The sequence below is a fragment of the Ovis canadensis genome, chromosome 9, assembly GCF_042477335.2.
Source record: "Ovis canadensis isolate MfBH-ARS-UI-01 breed Bighorn chromosome 9, ARS-UI_OviCan_v2, whole genome shotgun sequence".
NCBI lineage: Eukaryota > Metazoa > Chordata > Mammalia > Artiodactyla > Bovidae > Ovis > Ovis canadensis.
Window position 1 is genome coordinate 23,768,823 of NC_091253.1, and position 18,820 is coordinate 23,787,642.

Sequence of the window (18,820 nt, forward strand, 5' to 3'; positions counted from 1 at the left end):
TACATAGGACCAATGGGCCAGACCTGAGGCAGGCAGACACAAGCCCATGTTCTCAATGCACGGGGGAAGAAAACAGCTCCCTGCCCCAACCAGGGGCAGGTCAGCCAGGCCAGGGCAGGTATACCCCACACCTTCACTTTGGTCATCTCATTGGAGGCCAGGAGGATGATGGCCCTGGCCATGTCCTTGTCCAGCTCGCCGATGTGATCGCTCACAACTATCTCCATGGCCCTTAGGATCATCGTCCGGTATGGATGAGCTAGCTGTAGAGAGAGATGGTGGAGGAAGGACCGGGACTCACTTGTCTCTCATGGCTCCTCCCCAAGCTCAGGAATGAGCCCTGGTCTCCTTAAACTGGGACAGTGGTGGGGGTGGGGTTGGGGGTGGGGGCAGGGGCGGGAAGGGGCCCTGCTGGAGAAGAGGGGTCATCAAACTGGCTCAGGAGCCCAGGGCCCCTGTCAGGACTCAGCTGTCCAACCCTGAAATGGCAGCTGACAGATGAGAGCCCAAAACTCAAATAAAAACGGTCTTTTGAGACTGCAAGTCTAACTCCTAGGAATGAGCCTAAATTATGCACTGTGGAAACTGAAGTTATGTCCCACTACAGGGAGATAGGAGTGTCACAGAACCCTGCAACTGGGACCAAGAGAGGCAGAGCTGGCACAGCCTTTGGTGCAGTCTCAGCAGGGCCCGACCAGTGGAGTCTATGGTTGGGCAGGAAGCAGAGGCCCAGGCCCGCTGGGCGACGCCCTGTCCCAGATGCGAGCACGTATTCTGCTTACCACGGGGACCCAGGCCCTCTCTCACTAGCTGGTAGATGAGAGGAACGGTGGACTGGGCCTGCACAAGGGCAACTGAACACTACAATGCCGACCACTCGGTCCCCCACAACGGGACCAACCCACAGGACAGAGTGGGTCACCTATACTGGACTTGCCGCCTCAAGGGGGCCTGGACTTGCCAGTGCGACTTTCCACCTACAGCAGCCTGGCTGCATACTTCAGACCCACCTGGGCCACTGCCCTGCAGGCCCCACCCCTCACCAAAGGCCCCGCCCCACCACAGACCCCGCCTCTCACCACGAACCCCACCCACAGGTCCCACCCCTCACCACAGGCCCCTCCCCGCAGGCCTCACCCCATCCGCGGAGTGAGGAGCAATACCTTTTCGTGCAGCCGCAGGTGCTCCTCACAGGCGCTAAGCACCTCCGCTGGCTGCGACTCTCCGAGGGCGCACAGGGCGCCACATACCTGCTCCTGCACCCGAGGGTCCTTGTCAGTGATGGCGTCCAGCAGGATGGTGGACAGCCCTACAGTGACAAAGTCCGATGGCAGGGTCAGGCCCGGCCCCGGCCCACCGCCTGGCTCAGCCTCTGAGGACTCAGCCTCACCGGCCCGGCCTCTGCAGCCTCAGGCGCACACACCGCCCCCTCCGTCCACCATGCTCTGGCCAAGGTCTCTGGGACCCACTGGCTGCCTGCTCTGAGGTCACTCTGGCCACCTTTACCCTGACTTCCAACCCAGGCCACGTTTTCTCCGCCTCTCCAGCCCGGCTGGATCCGAGCTCCTATAAAAAGCAGGCAGTGTGGGATCAGCCTCATGAAGCCACTCCAGGAGGACCTCTGGCCCACACTCCACCCTGGACCATGCCCTAGGCAAAGAGCTGGCCCTGGCTGCAGGTAGAGAGGCCAGTCAGAGTGAACACTGGCCCTGGGGCTTTTGTAGGCAAGGAGGAAGGCACAGCAACTGTCCCCCACGGAGCACAAACCCACTCTGTCAGGCAAATGCTGCCCCCCCAGACTGAGCCAGCGTCGGCAGAGACAAGCGCTTCCTTTTCTTTTCTAATGAAACCTTAAAGAAAGTGTGTTCAAGCAGCCGTCACTCCTCCCAAGTGCATTTACTCAGAAATCCGCAGCATGCCGCGGAGGCCAGCCAAGGGGCCACACTCACTCTTCACGTAGGTCTCACTCATCACTGTGGCTCCAGCTTCTTTTCACCTCCTGGTGTGAACATGGACGCCTCTCTTCAGACCTGGAGTCACCAGACGTGCAACAATTAATTCACTGGCCTCCTCAGTTTACGAGCAGTTAGTGTATTTGCGTAAAATACAAGATCAGAAGGGGTTCGTCTGGGAAACGGTCTCTGCCACAATCTGGCTGGGTGGTGTGCAGGGGACAGGCGGCACCTGCTCCACCCCAGCTGCCGGCAGCCCCGCCGCCATGTGTTTGGCCCGCAGGGGCTCGTCCAGGCTGGCCTGCAGAGGGGGCCAGGCCAAGCGCGATCACCACCTCCACTGACAGCATCTTCCTTCACTCTGTGCACATAAGGCCTCGTGCTGCTGACGGACTGTGCAGAGAGGGACACCCCTCCCTGAGGACCAAGAACAACCGCCTCAGTCACTGCGTGGCCGGGACCCCCCACTTCCTGCTGGCTGAACAAGACTGGATAGGCAGCTCAGGGATCTGGTGGGCTCTTTGGCGTCTGAAACCAACCATCCAAACAGCTCACGGGATTTGAGAGTTGCAACTTTCAAACATCGTGTGTCTCAAAACACCACTTGCAACAGATGGTCCCAAAGAATAAAGCCCATGGAATACGCAAGTGCCTCTGCACTTCCCCCACGGGGTCACAGGCTCCGACAACCGGTTCGGGACTGCTTTCTCACACTGGGGTCCTCTACTTTCTGGGCACCACCTTCATTTCTGGGCACTGCCCATCCAAAAAAGGGTGCAGGTAGAGGAAGCAAAGGAGACAGGCCTCCAACTGCTCCTGAGCAGGAGGACACACTCACTTGGCTGCAGCCACATGGGAAGGGGCAGTGAGAGGTGTCTGATGAGTGCGGGGATTACAAGTGAGAACTCTAGATGGAGAAGGCACCCTGGTCCAAGGCATTCACCCATCCCACCAAAACCTCAGTGCAATGACAGAAAAAATGCATGTTTTTAAAAGAACAAGCCCACAAGGGCGCTAGAACACAAGAACAGATAAAATTAGCAGACCAGACACTTCCAGGAATCCCAGGCAGACAGAAAGCAGATGGAGAAGACTGGTTTGAAGCTGGTGGCATCAGCAAGGTGTTTCCCCTCTTTTCCTGGAAAGCATCTAAAGATAACAAGGAAAACAAGAAAAACACATATTCCATTAGCAACAGAGCAAGGAGGTAGCAACACACACACACACACACACACACACACACACACGTGAAGGGCTGGAAATGCCATAACTGTCAGGCAGGTATGAAGGTGCTGGCCGCAGGCTCCACAGAGAGCCATCAGGACTCTTCTCAGAGACAGGCACCCCTGTGCATGGAATCTACTTCCTGAGATCCTTGGGCCAGTCTGGGTTATGAGCACGCAGCCCACTCCTGGCACAGGGGCTTCGCCTGTAAAAAGCCACAGCCACCCATCTCCATGGCCTCAGAGAAGATGGGTTGAACAGCTCCAGCTCCACAGTTTGGAGCATCCTTCATACAAATGCAGACAGCTATGCACACCCTGGTGGCTCAGAGGTTAAAGCGTCTGCCTCCAATGCGGGAGACCCGGGTTCGATCCCTGGGTCGGGAAGATCCCCTGGAGAAGGAAATGGTAACCCACTCCAGTATTCTTGCCTGGAGAATCCCATGGACGGAGAAGGCTGGTAGGCTACAGTCCATGGGGTCACAAAGGTTGGACACGACTGAGCAAATTCACCTCACCTCACCTCATGCACACCCAATGGCACCCCACTCCAGTACTCTTGCCTGAAAAATCCCATGGACGGAGGAGCCATGGGGCTGCAGTCCATGGGGTCGCTAAGAGTCAGACATGACTGAGCGACTTCGCTTTCACTTTTCACTTTCATGCATTGGAGAAGGAAATGGCAACCCACTCCAGTGTTCTTGCCTGGAGAATCCCAGGGACGGGGTCCTGGTGGGCTACCGTCTATGGGGTCGCACAGAGTCGGACACGACTGAAGCGACTTAGCAGCAGCAGCAGCAGCATGCACACCCAACTCGAGCAGGAGCAAACACAAACATAAGGGACATCAGCTCCCAGCCTGCCTGGGAGGAATGGACCTATTTGCCGTCTCAACCCAAACAACTAAAAAACTGAATGAAACACATGGAACCAGAGTTCTCAAGCTGATGGGCATCAGGAACAAAGGGTGGGAAAGCCTGTGATCATGCCAGCTCATCACCTGAAGGGCATGTCCAGCTGAGGACACCCAGAGCAGGCCCAGGAACAACTCGGGAGGCCTGGGTCTTGCTGGAGTCCACAGGGTCCAGTACCAGGGAGACCCTCAGAGGCCTGCAGAGGGTCCCCAGTCACTCAGCTGATTTACTGGCCAGCACAGGGGCAGCAAAATCATGTCCCCAAGGATGCCCATGTCCGCATGCTCAGCACATGAGTATGTTACTTAGCTGGCAAAAGGGACTTAGCAGATGGGGTCAAGGGCACAGACCTTAAGGCAAGGAACTCAAGATTATGTGAGCGAGACCTGCCTTAGTTCTTAAGAGCAAAGAACCTTTCTCAGCTGCATCAGAGACAAGAGATGAAGAAGAAGGGAGGAAAAAGGACAAAGCATGGGAAGAACACCCACTGTGGCTGGCTGCACAGATGGAGGCAGGAGGCCAGAAATGACCCAAGGCCAGGGGGAGGAACTGCCCAAAATGATTAGCAGAAACAATCTGTGGGGCTCACAATGAGCCAGGAACAGGCCTCTCCCTGGCAGCAGGGGAATACCACAACTCTCAGCGTGCTGGGAAGGGCACTCAGGAGGGTTTCAACTCAGTAAAGAAGTAAAACTAGGGCGTTCCCTAGGGGCCCAGTGGTGAGGATCCCAGGTTCACACTGCCATGGCCCAGGTTCAATATCTGGTTGGGGAACTGAGATCGTGCAAGCCAAGCCATGAGGGCAAAAAAGGAAAAAGAAGAAAAAAGTAAAATGCCATTCTGGTTTCACCTACCAAAGCTAAAAGCAAGACCTGAAAGGATCAAACCGTTCCCAAGTAACTTAGACCAGCCCAGCACAAAGCTTGAGAACAACAAGAGGAAAACAAAATACCATGCACCAACAAACAAATATAAGAAAGAAAAATAACAGTGTCTGGCATCCAATCAAAAATGACCAGGCATGCAAAGAGGCAAGAAAACACAACCCAAATTTGCTATATGGTTAAGAAACTCAAATAGGGGCTGTGTATCAACCTAGAGGAGTGGGATAGGGAGGGAGATGAGAGGGAGGTTCAAAAGGGAGGGGATATGTGTATACCTATGGCTCACTCAGGTTGAGGTTTGACAGAAAACAGTGAAATTCTGTAAAGCAATTATCCGTCAATAAAAAAATAAATTAAAAAAACAACAACAACACACAATCCATAATGAGGATGAATCAGTCAATAGACACTGGCCTGGAAATGGTGCAGAGGAAAGAATTACTATATAAGACATTTAGATTACAACTGTATTTCATATATTCTAGAAACCACAGGAAACACTAAGTATGTTAACATAAAGAGGCTAAAGTAAAATGATGGGAGAAGAAAAATGAGGCTGATAATAATCACAGAAAAGCTGGAGGGGCTTCCTTGGTAGTCCACTGGTTAAGAATCCACCTGCCAATGCAGGGGACATAGGTTCGATCCCTGATCTGGGAAGACCCCACATGCCTCAGGGCACTTAAGCCTGTGCAACACGACTCCTGAGCCTGTTTGCTGCAGCGACCGAAGTGCTCGTATCCTAGAGTCCAAGCTCTGCAAAAAGAAAAGCTACTATAGTGAGAAGCCTGCACACCACAGCTGGAGAATAGTGCCTGCTTGCAGCAACTCAAGAAGGCCCATGCACAACAGCGAAGACCCAATGCAGCCAAAAATACATGAATAAATAATTTTTTTAAAGCTGGAGTGACTATATTAATATTAGATAAAGTAGACTTCAGAGACATAGCAATTATTTGTTTTAAGATAAATCGCTTTTTATTTGGAAAAGTGTATGTTTAATAATTGACTTCCTACTGGTTCAATCAACAGTATGCAAGCACTTGTACACATCCAATAAAATATTTCTGAAGCTTGTGCTTGGTCATCAGTCTGCTCTTCTCATTCTCCAGAATGATTTAAAATCTTAACTCATTTTAAGAGTTTTAAATGGCTCCCACACTGGCAGCTGCCCAGAATGATTCACCATGATGCAGCATTCTGCAAATGAGACTATGCTGGTCTCCCGACACGGAGGCTTGGCCACCAGAAGCAGTCCTGGACCTTCTGAAACCTGTACTACAGGAAAGGTCCTCTCCTCCACTTTCCTAACCAACTTTTCCAGTTGGCAGTCACCTTCCTGTCAACTAGATTGAGATCCTCATGGGTTCCCTAAGTCTTTCTTCACCCTTACTCATCTCTGTATTTACTACTCCTACTTTCTACAGTGAGACAATGGAAACTGTATCACTGCTGTTGGTAGATAACTAAGTCTTAAATTCATTTTGCAAACAAGACCTGTTCTATCTACCTTTTCATTTAGGAGACTAAAAGCAGAGTCAGCTTAACTTCAAGGACTCTATTTTCTTAGCAGACACATAACAATTCTAAATATTTATGCACCTAATAACAAAGCTTTAAAATATACAAACTCAAAACTAAAAAAATGCAAGGAGAAATAAACAAATGCAAAATACAACAGAAATTCCAACAGCCCTCTATTTGTAATTGTTATAGCAAGTATACAGAAAATCACTGCAGGTACAGAAGACTTGAACAATACCATCAATCAACTTGGTTCAAGCAGTATTTTTATAACATTTCATTCATTAACAGAAGAATATATATTTCTTCAAAAAGCTCATGAAACATTTACCAAGACTGACTATATTCTGAGCAATAAAACAAATCTCAATAAACCTAAAAGTATTCAAGCCATACAAAGTATGTTTTCTGCGCTCTCAGGTCGCTCAGTCGTGTCCAGTTGTTTGTGATTCTATGGACTGTAGCCCGCCAGGCTCCTCTGTCCATGAGATTCTCCAGGCAAAAATACTGGAGTGGGGTGCCATGCCCTCCTCCAGGGGATCTTCCCACCCAGGGATCAAACCTGCATTTCCTAAGTCTCCTGTATTGCCCAGCAGGTTCTTTATCACTAGTGCCACCTGGAAAGCCCCTGTTCTCTGACCACATGGGATTAAATTTGAAATCAATAAAGAGAAAGCTATCTGAGAAATCTGAGTATTTATCAACTACTGAATATGCTTTAAAATAATTCATGAGTCAAAAAAAAATAAATGCAAAAAATGAAATTAAAGTGAATGAAAATGAACACATATTAAAATGTGGGAGAAATTTTTTTAAAAATTAAAAATTGTGTGGGAAATAAATAGCATTAAAAGGTTATATTAGAAAAGAATGACATTGTGTATCTGAACAACAGCAACCTCATTTAGCAGGGGAAGCCAGAGGGGGCGATCCCACACACACCACTTCAAGTGAATCACAAAGCCAACAAGAAGAGCCATGACTTGCATTCCCAGCAGGAAGACATCTCTTCTTTGGGACAGGCCACAGGCCCAGCAGATGGGAACCTTCTCAGCTCAGACAGTGGGAAGCCACCACCATCCTAAACACCCTTCCCTCCCATAGACTTTCCTTCAGAGCAACCCCTCCTTTTCTCTGCAAAGTAACTTCCTCTCCTTTGTTTGCTGGACTTGCCTATTACTGTTGTTGTTCAGTCGTTCAGCTGTGTCCGACTCTTTGCAACTCCATGGACTGCAGCATACCAGGCTTCCCTGTCCTTCACCATCTCCCAGAGCTTGCTCAAACTCATGTCCATCAAGTTAGTGATGCCATCCAACAATCTCATCCTCCGTCATCCCCCTCTCCTCCTGCCTTCAATCTTTTCCAGCATCAAGGTCTTTTCTAATGAGTCAGCTCTTCACATCAGGTGGCAAAAGTACTGGAGTTTCAGCTTTAGCATCAGTCCTTCCAATGAATATTCAGGATTGATTTCCTTTACGATGGACTGGTTTGATCTCCTTGCAGGCCAAGGGACTCAAGAATTTTCTCCAACACCACAGTTCAAAAGCATCAGTCCTTCAGCACTCAATTTGCTTTATGGTCCAACTCTCACATCCATACAGGAATACTGGAAAAACAACAGCGTTAAATATTTGCAAATTTGTTGGCAAAGTAATATCTCTGCTTTTTAATATGCTGTTTAGGTTGGTCATAGCTTTTCTTCCAAGGAGCAAGTGTCTTTTAATTTCATGGCTGCAGTCACCATCTGCAGTGATTTTGGAGCCCAAAAAAATAATCTGTCACTGTTTCTATTGTTTCCCCATCTATTTGCCATGAAGTGATGGGACAGGATGCCATAATCTTCATTTTTTGAATGTTGAGTTTTAAGCCAACTTTTGCACTCTCCTCTTTCACTTTCATCAAGAGGTTTTTTAGTTCCTCTTTGCTTTCTGCCATACGGGTGGTATCATCTGCATGTCTGAGGTTAGATATTTCTCCTGGCAATCTTGATTCCAGCTTCTGTTTCATCCAGCCCAGCATCTTGCATGATGTACTCTGCATAGAAGTTAAATAAGCAGAGTGACAAAATAAAGCCTTGATGTACTCCTTTTCTAATCTGAAACCAGTCCATTGTTCCATGTCCAGTTCTAACTGTTGTTTTTTGACCTGCATACAAGTTTCTCAGGAGGCTAGTAACATAATCTGATATTCCCATCTCTTTAAGGATGTTCCACAGTTTATTGTGATCCACACAGTCAAAGGCTTTGGTATAGTCAATGAAGCAGAAGTAGATATTTTTCTGGAATTCTCTTGCTTTTTCTTCCAATGGATGTTGGCAATCTGATCTCCAGTTCCTTTGCCTTTTCTAAATCCAGCTTGAACATGTAGAAGTTTTTGGTTCACGTACTATTGAAGCCCAGCTTGGCGAATTTTGAGCATTACTCACTTTGCTAGCATGTGAAATGAGTACAATTGTGCAGTAGTTTGAACATTCTTTCACACTGCCTTTCTTTGGGATTAGAATGAAAACTGACCTTTCCAGTCCTGTGTACCTTTCTAGTCCTGTGGCCACTATTATGTTTTCCAAATTTGTTGGCATGTTGACTGCCACTTTCACAGCATCATCTTTTAGGATTTGAAATAGCTCAGCTGGAATTAGTTTTATACAGTTTTTGCTATAGTATGGCTGTCCTGAGTTGCAATTCTCTGCTATTCCCAGAAAAACACATTTTGCTGGTAAAATAATTAGCTCTTTTAGTTTTAAGGTCAACAATGGTAAATCCTACCTTAAGAAATTACACACTCAAAAGAAGCAAAAGAATTAAAATAATAAATATCAGTACATAAAAAATAAGAAAAAAAATCAAAGTGCCAAAGGCTAGTTATTTAAGAAGATCAATAAATTTGATAACCATTCTGCCTGACTGATCAGGAAAAGAGGGACAACACAAATTACCAGTCTTAAGAATGAGAATAAATAGGTTCTACACATATTAAAAGGATAATAAGAATATATCTAACTTGTTGAAGGTAAACTGGACAATTTAAAAGAAACAGATGAGTCAACTATACCTCAATGAAAAAATATTACAATCAAAAAACAAAAGAAATAGACAAATTCCTTGAAACACAAACTATCAAAGCTCACTCAAGAAAAAATAGATTTACCAAAAAAAAAAAAGAAAAAATAGATAATCTAGGACTACCCTAGTGGTCCAGTGGTTAAGACTCCACACTTCCACTGCAGGGTCCACAGGTTTGATTCCTGGTCAGGGAACTAAGATACCCCGTACCATGTGGCACAGTCAAAAAAAAAAAAAACCACACACACAAACAGAAAAAGGAAAAGAAAGACAAAATAGCCCTATATTTAACAAAGAATTGAAGTTGTAGTTAAAAGCCTTCACACAGAGAAAACTCTAGGCCTAGATGACTTCCCTGGGGAATTCTATCAAACATTTAAGGAAGAAACAATTCCAACTCTACACACATTCTTCCAGAAAAATTGAACCTAAAAATTGAACCACTTACCAACTGATTCTCTGAGGTTAGCATTACTCTGATAGCAAAACTAGACACAGATATTACAAACAATGAAAACTATAGATCAATATCCTTCGTAGATGCAAAATTTCTTAACAATATTTTATTAAATCATATCCAACAACATGTAAAAATGATAATACCTCATGACCAAAGTGGGTCATTCCATGAATGCAAGGTTGGTTGGGTATTTTTAACTCCAGCCACTGTAAATCACAATAACAGACCAAAAAATAAAAACCACATAATCATCTCAATAAATGCAGAAAAAAGCATTTGTCAGAATCCAACATCCACTTATAATAAAAATTATCAACAAATAGGAACAGAAGGAAACTTCCACAATCTGATAAACAGCACCAAAGGGAAATCTATAGGAACATTATACTTAACAGTAAAAGACTAAATGCAATCCCTATAGGATGGGGAACAAGGCAAGGATGCCTGCTCTCACTAGTTCTATTCACTTCCAGCTGGAGGTTTTAGTCTGTGTGATAAGGCAAGAAAAAAAATAAGATATCCAAATTGAAAAAGAAGTAAAACTATTTTTATTCACAGGTGATGTTATCATCTATGCAGAAAATGCTACAGAATCTATAGGTAGAACCAGATCAATAAGTCATCTAGCAAGATCACAAAATATAAAGTTAACATTAAAATTTTTAAAAATATTAATATTAAAATCAACTGTATTTCCATATACTAACAATAAACAATAAAAAATTCAAAAAGCCACAACATCTGCCATTGAGCAAAAATTATATTAAATATTTAGGGACAAATTTGACAAAAGATGGACAATGCAGTAAAATTATCAAACACTGCTGAGATATAAAAGAAAATTTAAATAAATGGAGAGAAATACTGTACAAGGAAATCAATTCTTTGCAAATGGATCTACAGATTGAATGCATTCCCAATCAAAATCCCAGCATGTTTTTTGTAGAAACTGACAGACTGATTCTAAAATTCATATAGAAATGCAGAGGACCTAAAATAGGCAAGACAACTCTGAAAAAAAAAATGAAGAACCTATACTATGTGACTTCAAGAGTTATATGGCACATCACATCACTTGGTAGCAGACACATTTCACACCACTCAGTGACAGCCATACTGTGATCAACATTAGCCACCCCCTCCTCATCCTGCTCCAACCCTTCATATCGGGCAGCAGGTGCCCTGCTCCCCCTTTGAGAGCCCATCTCTGATGACTGCCTCTCCTAATGCTGCCTTGGCCACTTCCTCCACCCTAAGAGTGCTGGTCTTCATCAAACACAGGCCATATCATGCCACACCGCTGCTCAGTGGTCTTCACTGCTGCTCACAGAATCAAAGCAATACCTTTGACAAACACTTTTGCAACCCAGACCCAAGTCCCTCTCTGCTCCTCTCTCATCCCTCATGCTGCAGGAATCCTGAATGCCCTGGACCAGGGCTTGAGCTCTTGTACCTCTGCTTCTGCTGATCCCTACAAACACCCGACCCTGTCCTCTTCACCCCACAGAACACATTCATTCCTCAGAGGTCAATCACTTGCCTCCCCCAGGACACTGTCACCCCTCCAGCAGGTGACTTAGGGTTACCCCAGTCCTGGCTTCTACAGGGATAGTGGTATCCTTTCTGAACAGCAGATGTGCATGCTGATCTGCCTTCAGCCCACCATGCACACTGAGAAAGCTGTGGTTTATATTCTTAGTATACACACAATTTCAAAAAACAAACAAAACACTGTTCATTGAAGGAAAAGACTCAAAGTCCTCACCTAAGACTCAATATTATAAAACTGTCAATTCTCTTTCATCTATAAAAATGTCAATCAGGCTACTGGAGGGTTCTGCTTGATAAAATGGTTCCAAATTCATATGGAAGAATCAACATACAACAGTAGCCAACTAAATTCTGAAAAGTCTGTGAACAGTGGGATTTGTCCTATGTTATGTTCAGTTCAGTTCATTTGCTCAGTCATGTCCAACTCTGCAACCAGATGGAATCCAGCATACCACGCTTCCCTGTCCATCACCAACTCCCAGAGCTTGATCAAACTCAGGTCCATCAAGTCAGTGATGCCATCCAAACATCTTATCCACTGCAGTCCCCTTCTCTTCCTGCCTTCAATCTTTCCCAGCATCAGGGTCTTTTCTAATTCAGTTCTTGGAATCATGTGACCAAACTATTGGAGCTTCAGCTTCAGTATCAATCCTTCCAATGAATATTCAGGACTGATTTCCTTTAGGATTGACTGGTTTGACGTCCTTGCTGTCCAAGGGACTCTTAAGAGTCTTCTCCAACACCACAGTTCAAAAGCATCAATTCTTCGGTGCTCAGCTTTCTTTATAGTGAAACTCTCACATCCATACATGAATACTGGAAAAAAACATAGCTTTAACTAGACTGGCTTTTGTCAGCAAAGTAATGTCTGCTTTTTAATATGCAGTCTAGGTTGGTCATAGCCTTTCTTCCAAGGAGCAAGCATCTTTTAATTTCATGGCTGCAGTCACCATCTGCAGTGATTTTGGAGCCCCCAAAAATAAAGTCTGTCACTGTTTGCATTGTTTCTGTAATTATTTGCCATGAAGTGATGGGACAGGAAGCCATGATCTTCATTTATTGAATGTTGAGTTTAAAACTTTTTCACTTTCCTCTTTCACTTTCATCAAGAGGCTCTTCAGTTCTTCATCATTTTCTGCCATAAAGGTGGTGTCATCTGCATATCTGAGGTTATTGATATTTCTCTCAGAAATCCTGATTCCAGCTTATGCTTCATCCAGCCCAGCGTTTCTCATGGTGTACTCTGCATATAAGTTAAATAAGCAGAGTGAAAATATACAGCCTTGACATAATCCTTTCCCAATCTGGAACCAGTCTGTTGTTTCATGTATACTTCTAACTGTTGCTTCTTGACCTGCATATAGATTTCTCAGGAGGCAGATCAGGTGGTCTGGTATTCCCATCTCTTTCAGAATTTTCCACAGTTTGTTGTGATCCACATAGTCAAAGGCTTTGGTATAGTCAATAAACCAGAAGTAGATGTTTTTCTGGAACTCTCTTGCTTTTTCAATGATACTACAGATTTTGGCAATTTGATCTCTGGTTCCTTGCCTTTTCTAAATCCAGCTTGAACATCTGGAAGTTCTCAGTTCACGTACTGTTGAAGGCTGGCTTGGAGAATTTTGAGTATTACTTTGGTAGCGTGTGAGATGAGTGTAACTGTGTGGTAGTTTGAACATTCTTTGCCATTGTCTTTCTTTGGGACTGGAATGAAAACTGACCTTTTCCAGTCCTGCGGCCACTGCTGCGTTGTTGCCCAATAGTAGATATAATGGTTATCTGAATTAAATTTTCCCATCCCAGTCCATTTTATGTTATGTTAAAATGTACTAAAATGCTGCCATAATTAAAACTATGCCTTTGTTGTAAGAGGCACACAAATCAACAGAACTGTATGGAGAATCCAGAAATAAACACCAATAAGGAATAAAAAGGGGAAATTTTAAATAATAAAGACATTAGCCAACAAATAGTGTAGGAACAGCTTGGTAGGCACTCAGGGGGAAAAATCAGTTTTCCCTACATCTTTCCTTACCCCAAAATAAGTGCTAGATGGATATAAGCATCATGTGTAAAAAGTAAATGTGTCCTGGCACATGGCACAGGACAGAGCCATCAGGGCCTTCCCTCCCTGCACTGGACACACTGTGGGCCAGTGAAGAAACAGCTATCCCCTCCCCCATGCTCACCAGTAGTCAGCATTGATTCAATGACATTTAGTAAAAGCCCACCAGGTACTGCCCCTGTTCACAGAGCCCCTGGCCTGAAAGATGTCTACTTGTATTTCGACTGCCACATGAGCTGACAAACCTAACAGTGGTACAGGACCACTACACTGAGCTGGGTGGGGTTCAGAATGGGGTGTGAGAGGCCAAGGAGGGTCACATACCTCCCAGCCCAGAGGCAACAGGAGCTGGTATGGAAGGTAGGTGTGTGAGGGGAGACTAGGAAGTCAGGAGGCCTGGGAGGGGTCACAGGATCACCATACCAGGCCCAGGGTCTTTCCCTCCCAGCACAGGAGCCAGAGCAAGAACCAACTTCCAGAGTCACCAACAAGAACCGGGGCAGATGACCTGGAAACAGTCCACAGCTCACTCCTCACAGCTCCTGGAGAGCACTGCTTCTCAATGTAAGCCATGCCAGCGGTGTCACCCCCCCAGAAGTGGTTGACTCTCCGGCTTAGTGAGGAAAGCATGCATCTCAAGACACCCAGCAGCCAGCATTCCTTGAACAACAGCAGGGACTCTCCTGGAGTGCCTGCCCCAAGAAGGTCAAGTAACTTGGCTCCATGAAAGGGCTCACGCAATCTGGGCTGCTCACTGCTGCCTCGGTGGACCCTGAGTCTGAACTAAGCACAGATACCTGCCTCCAGGCATAGGCGGCAGCTATGAGCTCCAGGGAGCAAGCAAGCACCCCAGGGTTCCACCTCTGACCTACTGGGACACTCAGCAGGCAGTCGTGGTGGAGTAAGACTCAGCAACAACAATCCACGTCAGCCTGGACATTGATTTCAAGGTAACCAAGACAGCTCAACTTGGTCATTCCACTGCGGCAACAAAGAGACTTGAGGCACGTGCTCACTTGAGTCGTGGTGGCCAAAAGCCTTGTTGACACCCGCATTCCCAGGCCCTCTGGCTGGCAGGACGAAAGAGGTGACCACATCACAATCCTGCCACCACTCAAGTGTCCCATCAGATGATTCCCACATAGGTCTCCTGGGGCCCAGGGCCTGCTGGCCATCTCCACCTGGACCATCATGGCCACAAACCCAACAGCTCCAACACGATTGTCACCCAATCCCTCCCTGGCCTACAGCTCCGTTGCCTCTTCTGTGTCATCATGTACTTAGCTCTCAGGTGAGAAGCAGCATCACCCCTTCCTGTTCCTCCACCACCATCCCCCACACTCTATAGTGACTCACCTTCTCCACCTCTACCACCTCCCTTTCCAAAGTGGTCCCCTCAAGCCAGCCTCCACCCCAACCCCGCCTGGCCCCACAGCAGACAGCCACTCCAGCTAACATTGCCACAACAGTCCCCTCTGCCCCCTACACCCCTTTGTGCCTCATCGCCCTTGAGCTTTCCAGTCAGCCCCTCCCCTACCCCGCTGGGCTGGCAAAGGAGAACCTCTGTAAAGTGTGCAAATGGGAACCGCCATGCACACAGAGCCCTCTTATCAGGCCCTACGGCCGTATTGCAGCTCAGCTGGCACTACAGAAAACCGGAACCCAAAATTGGGCCTAAGAGTCCAGGGACTGGGGGCCAGCCGTGGCCGAGCACCTCTGAGCTCTCACCCGGATTTAGAGCGGAATTTCCTGCAGCCTCTCCAGCTTCACGCCTACAGGGCATGACCAATAACCCTCAGGGTTGAGGACACATTACCTCCCGGCTCTGGACCGCCTCCTCCTCTCACGCCAGAGAGAAAGTAGAAAGAATATAATGGTCCCCGCGCTTTGGGACCCTCGGGTTTTGGGTGAGTTTCCCACAGAGGACTCCCGTTCTTCCCCTGGGGAAGCAAGGAGGTGGACCACACGCCTCCGAAAAGTGACAGACTGAACGCCCCCCCGGGGGGTGGGCAGGCACGGGGGCCGAGTATCCAGAGTCCCACCCTGGGAGGGGCCGGGCACGGGGTACGCGCTGCGCACGCCTGGCGAGGAAGAAAGTGAGCGGCTGGACTTCCAGGCCGCTCTTCCGGGTTGTGACGCGGCAAATCCGTCTCCGCGCCGGGCTGGTAGCACCTGAGCCAGAGGAAGGGGGCGGGCTCGGCCCCGCGAAGACCGGGACCGTCCCTGCGCTCGCCTGTTGACTTTGGAGAGGCGCCCTCTGACTCAGTTTCCCGCCGCGGCCGGGCCAAGGGGGCGACCCGAAGGTCTGCGGGCTAGGCTTTCCCGAGGGGCACCTCCCCGAGTGACCGCGGCCGGCCCTGACCCCTGGGACCTGTCCGCCCTTTACCTGAGGAGCCGCCGCAGCCGCGGCCGGGGCGCCGCCCTCCCGGCAACCGCTGACCGGAGAGGGCGGGGCCACGCGACGAGCCCGCCCCCTGCCAACTGCGGCCGGGCGCGCGGTAACTTGGCCCCGCCCCCACGCGATCTCTGCGCTTATTGGTCGAGAGAGAGAGACACACTCTCTCTCTCTCTCTCTCTCTCTCTCTCCCTCCCTCCCTCCCTCCCCCCCTCCCCCCTCCCCCCCCTCCCCCCTCCCCCCCTCCCCCCTCCCCCCTCGCCCCCCTCCCCCCTCGCCCCCCTCCCCCCTCGCCCCCCTCCCCCCTCCCCCCCTCCCCCCTCCCCCCCTCCCTCCCTCCCTCCCTCCCTCCGTCCCTCCCTCTCTCTCTCTCTCTCTCTCACTCTCTCTCTCTCTCTCTCTCTCTGCGCTAATTGGTCGAGGGTGTGTCTGTCTCTCGGCCCCGCCCCCAGCCGGCTTGTGACCACCACATCTGACTGTTGGGTTCCAGTCTGGCCGCCCTGTGGGCCTCAAGGGGTGCGGCAGGTTACTGCGTAGGTGAAGGACCGGGCCTGCTTGCCACTCTGCTCTGTGACCCCTCCCGACACACCACGGTGATCCTGTCACACAGACACAGACCCACATACCCTGAGATACCTGGGGCACCGATGTACCCAAACCCAGTCCCTTTGCAAACACATACCTGTCCAGGAACACATGCCAGGTGGGCTAGACCTGGACACAGGCAGGAACTGTCATGCCCTATATCTCTCACACATGAACACTCAACAAATACCCCAGAGAGCCCAGGGCCACAGGCCCCTCTACACACAGGTACACACCTGCACACACGAGGCACATATCTAGTCTGCCAATAGACCCTGGGAATCAAAATGTGAAGGCACCGATAAAACTGGAGCAGAACACAGGGAAAAGGTTCTCTGACATAAATGGTACCAATGTTTTCTTAGGTCACTCTTCTGAGGCAGTAGAAGTAAAACCAAAACTAGACAAATGGGACTTAATCAAACTCACAAGGTTTTGCACAGCAAAGGAAACCATAAACAAAACAAAGTGACAACCTAAAGAATGGGAGAAAATACTTGCAAATGATGTGACCAACAAGACTTTTATTTCCAAAATACACAAACAGGCCGTAGAACTCAATGTGTATATATACATATATATATACACACACATATATACAATATATACAATGTATATATATATGTATATAAATGGGCAAAGGCACTACAGAAAACAGTATGGAGGTTCCTTTAAAAACTAAAACTAGAGCTACCATATGACCCTGCAATCCCACTCCTGAGCATATATCCAGAGAAAAACATGATCTAAAAGGATACATGTTTATTGCAGCACTGTTTGCAATAACCAAGACATGGATGCAATCTAAATATCCATCGAAAGGGAATGGAAAAAAAAGATATGGTACATATATACAGTGGAATATTACCATTAAAAAGAATGAAATAATGCCATTTGCAGCAATGTAGATGGCTCTAGAGAGTGTCATACTGAGTGAAGTAAGTCAGACAAAGAAGGAGAAATATTGTATGACATCCCTTATGTGTGGAATCTTAAGAAGAAATGATACAAATAAACTTGCAAAACAGAAAGAGACTCACAGACTTAGAAAACGAACTTATGGTTGCCAGTGGAGAAGGGAGAGTTAGGGACTTTGGGAAGGTCATGTGTACACTGCTATATTTAAAATGGATAACCAACAAGAACCTATTGTAGAGCACATGGAACTTTGCTCAATATTATATGTCAGCCTGGATGGGAGGTGGGTTTGGGGGACAATGTATGTGTATGGCTGAGTCTCTTCTCTGGTCACCTGAAACTCAGTTCAGTTCAGTTGCTCAGTCATGTCTGACTCTTTGAGATCCCATGGACTGCAGCATGCCAGGCTTCCTTGTCCATCACCAACTCCTGGAACTTGCTCAAATTCATGTCCATTGAGTTGGTGATGCCATGCAACCATCTTATCCTCTGTCGTCCTCTTCTCCTGCCTTCAATCTTTCCCAGCATCAGGGTCTTTTCCAATGAGTCAGTTCTTCCCATCAGGTGGCCCAAGTATTGGAGTTTCAGCTTCAGCATCAGTCCTTCCAATGAGTATTCAGGACTGATTTCTTTTACGATGGACTGGTTGAATTTGCTTGCAGTCCCAGCGACTCTCAAGAGTCTTCTCCAGCACCACAGTTCAGAAGCATCAATTCTTCGGTGCTCAGTTTTCTTTATAGTCCAACTCTCACATCCATACATGACTACTGGAAAAACCATAGCTTTGATTAGACGGGCTTTTGTTGGCAAAGTAATGTCTCTGCTTTTTATTTTATTTTTCTGCTTTTTAATATGCTGTCTGGGTCATAGCATTTCTTCCAAGGAGCAAGCATCTTTTTAATTTCATGGCTGCAGTCACCATCTGCAGTGATTTTGGAGCCCCCAAAAATGAAAGTCTCTCACTGTTTCCATTGTTTCCCCATCTATTTGCCATGAAGTGATGGGACTAGATGTCAAGATCTTAGTTTTTTGAATGTTAGGTTTTAAGCCAACTTTTTCACTCTCCTCTTTCACTTTCATCAAGAGACTCTTTAGTTCATCGCTTTCTGCCATAAGGGTGATGTCATCTACATATCTGAGGTTATTGATATTTCTCCCAGCAATCTTGATTCCAGCTTGTGCTTGATCCAGCCTGGCATTTCACATGATATTAAGAAGAGGTGGCAAGAATACACAGAAGAACTATACAACAAAGATCTTCATGACCCGGATAACCATGATGGTGTG

General features: G+C 47.3%; 1 protein-coding gene and 1 non-coding gene across 9 annotated transcripts in view; both read right to left on the minus strand.

The window, feature by feature from the left end:
- MROH1 (maestro heat like repeat family member 1) overlaps window positions 1-16,110 on the minus strand; it is a 50,570-nt gene extending 34,460 nt beyond the window's left edge. For 4 of the 8 annotated variants that reach the window (XR_011258938.1, XR_011258937.1, XM_069599565.1 and 1 more), the window contains exons 1-5: window positions 16,022-16,110; window positions 2,999-3,101; window positions 1,950-2,030; window positions 1,164-1,309; window positions 132-263 (exon numbers count right to left, since the gene is read on the minus strand). Coding sequence is in view for 6 of the 8 variants with exons in the window: in XM_069599565.1 (XP_069455666.1) it covers window positions 132-263; window positions 1,164-1,309; window positions 1,950-1,971 (300 nt within the window). In the remaining 2 variants the exon portion in view is untranslated. Of the gene's footprint in view, window positions 1-131; window positions 264-1,163; window positions 1,310-1,949; window positions 2,031-2,998; window positions 3,102-15,451; window positions 15,784-16,021 lie in introns of those variants that run through there. The other 4 variants (XM_069599567.1, XM_069599562.1, XM_069599566.1 and 1 more) reach the window with 3 other exon arrangements.
- Window positions 6,424-6,546, minus strand: LOC138446382 (small Cajal body-specific RNA 15). The gene has a single exon (XR_011259315.1). It is a non-coding gene; the product is annotated as a small Cajal body-specific RNA 15 (non-coding RNA).
- Window positions 16,111-18,820: the final 2,710 nt, after the last annotated feature.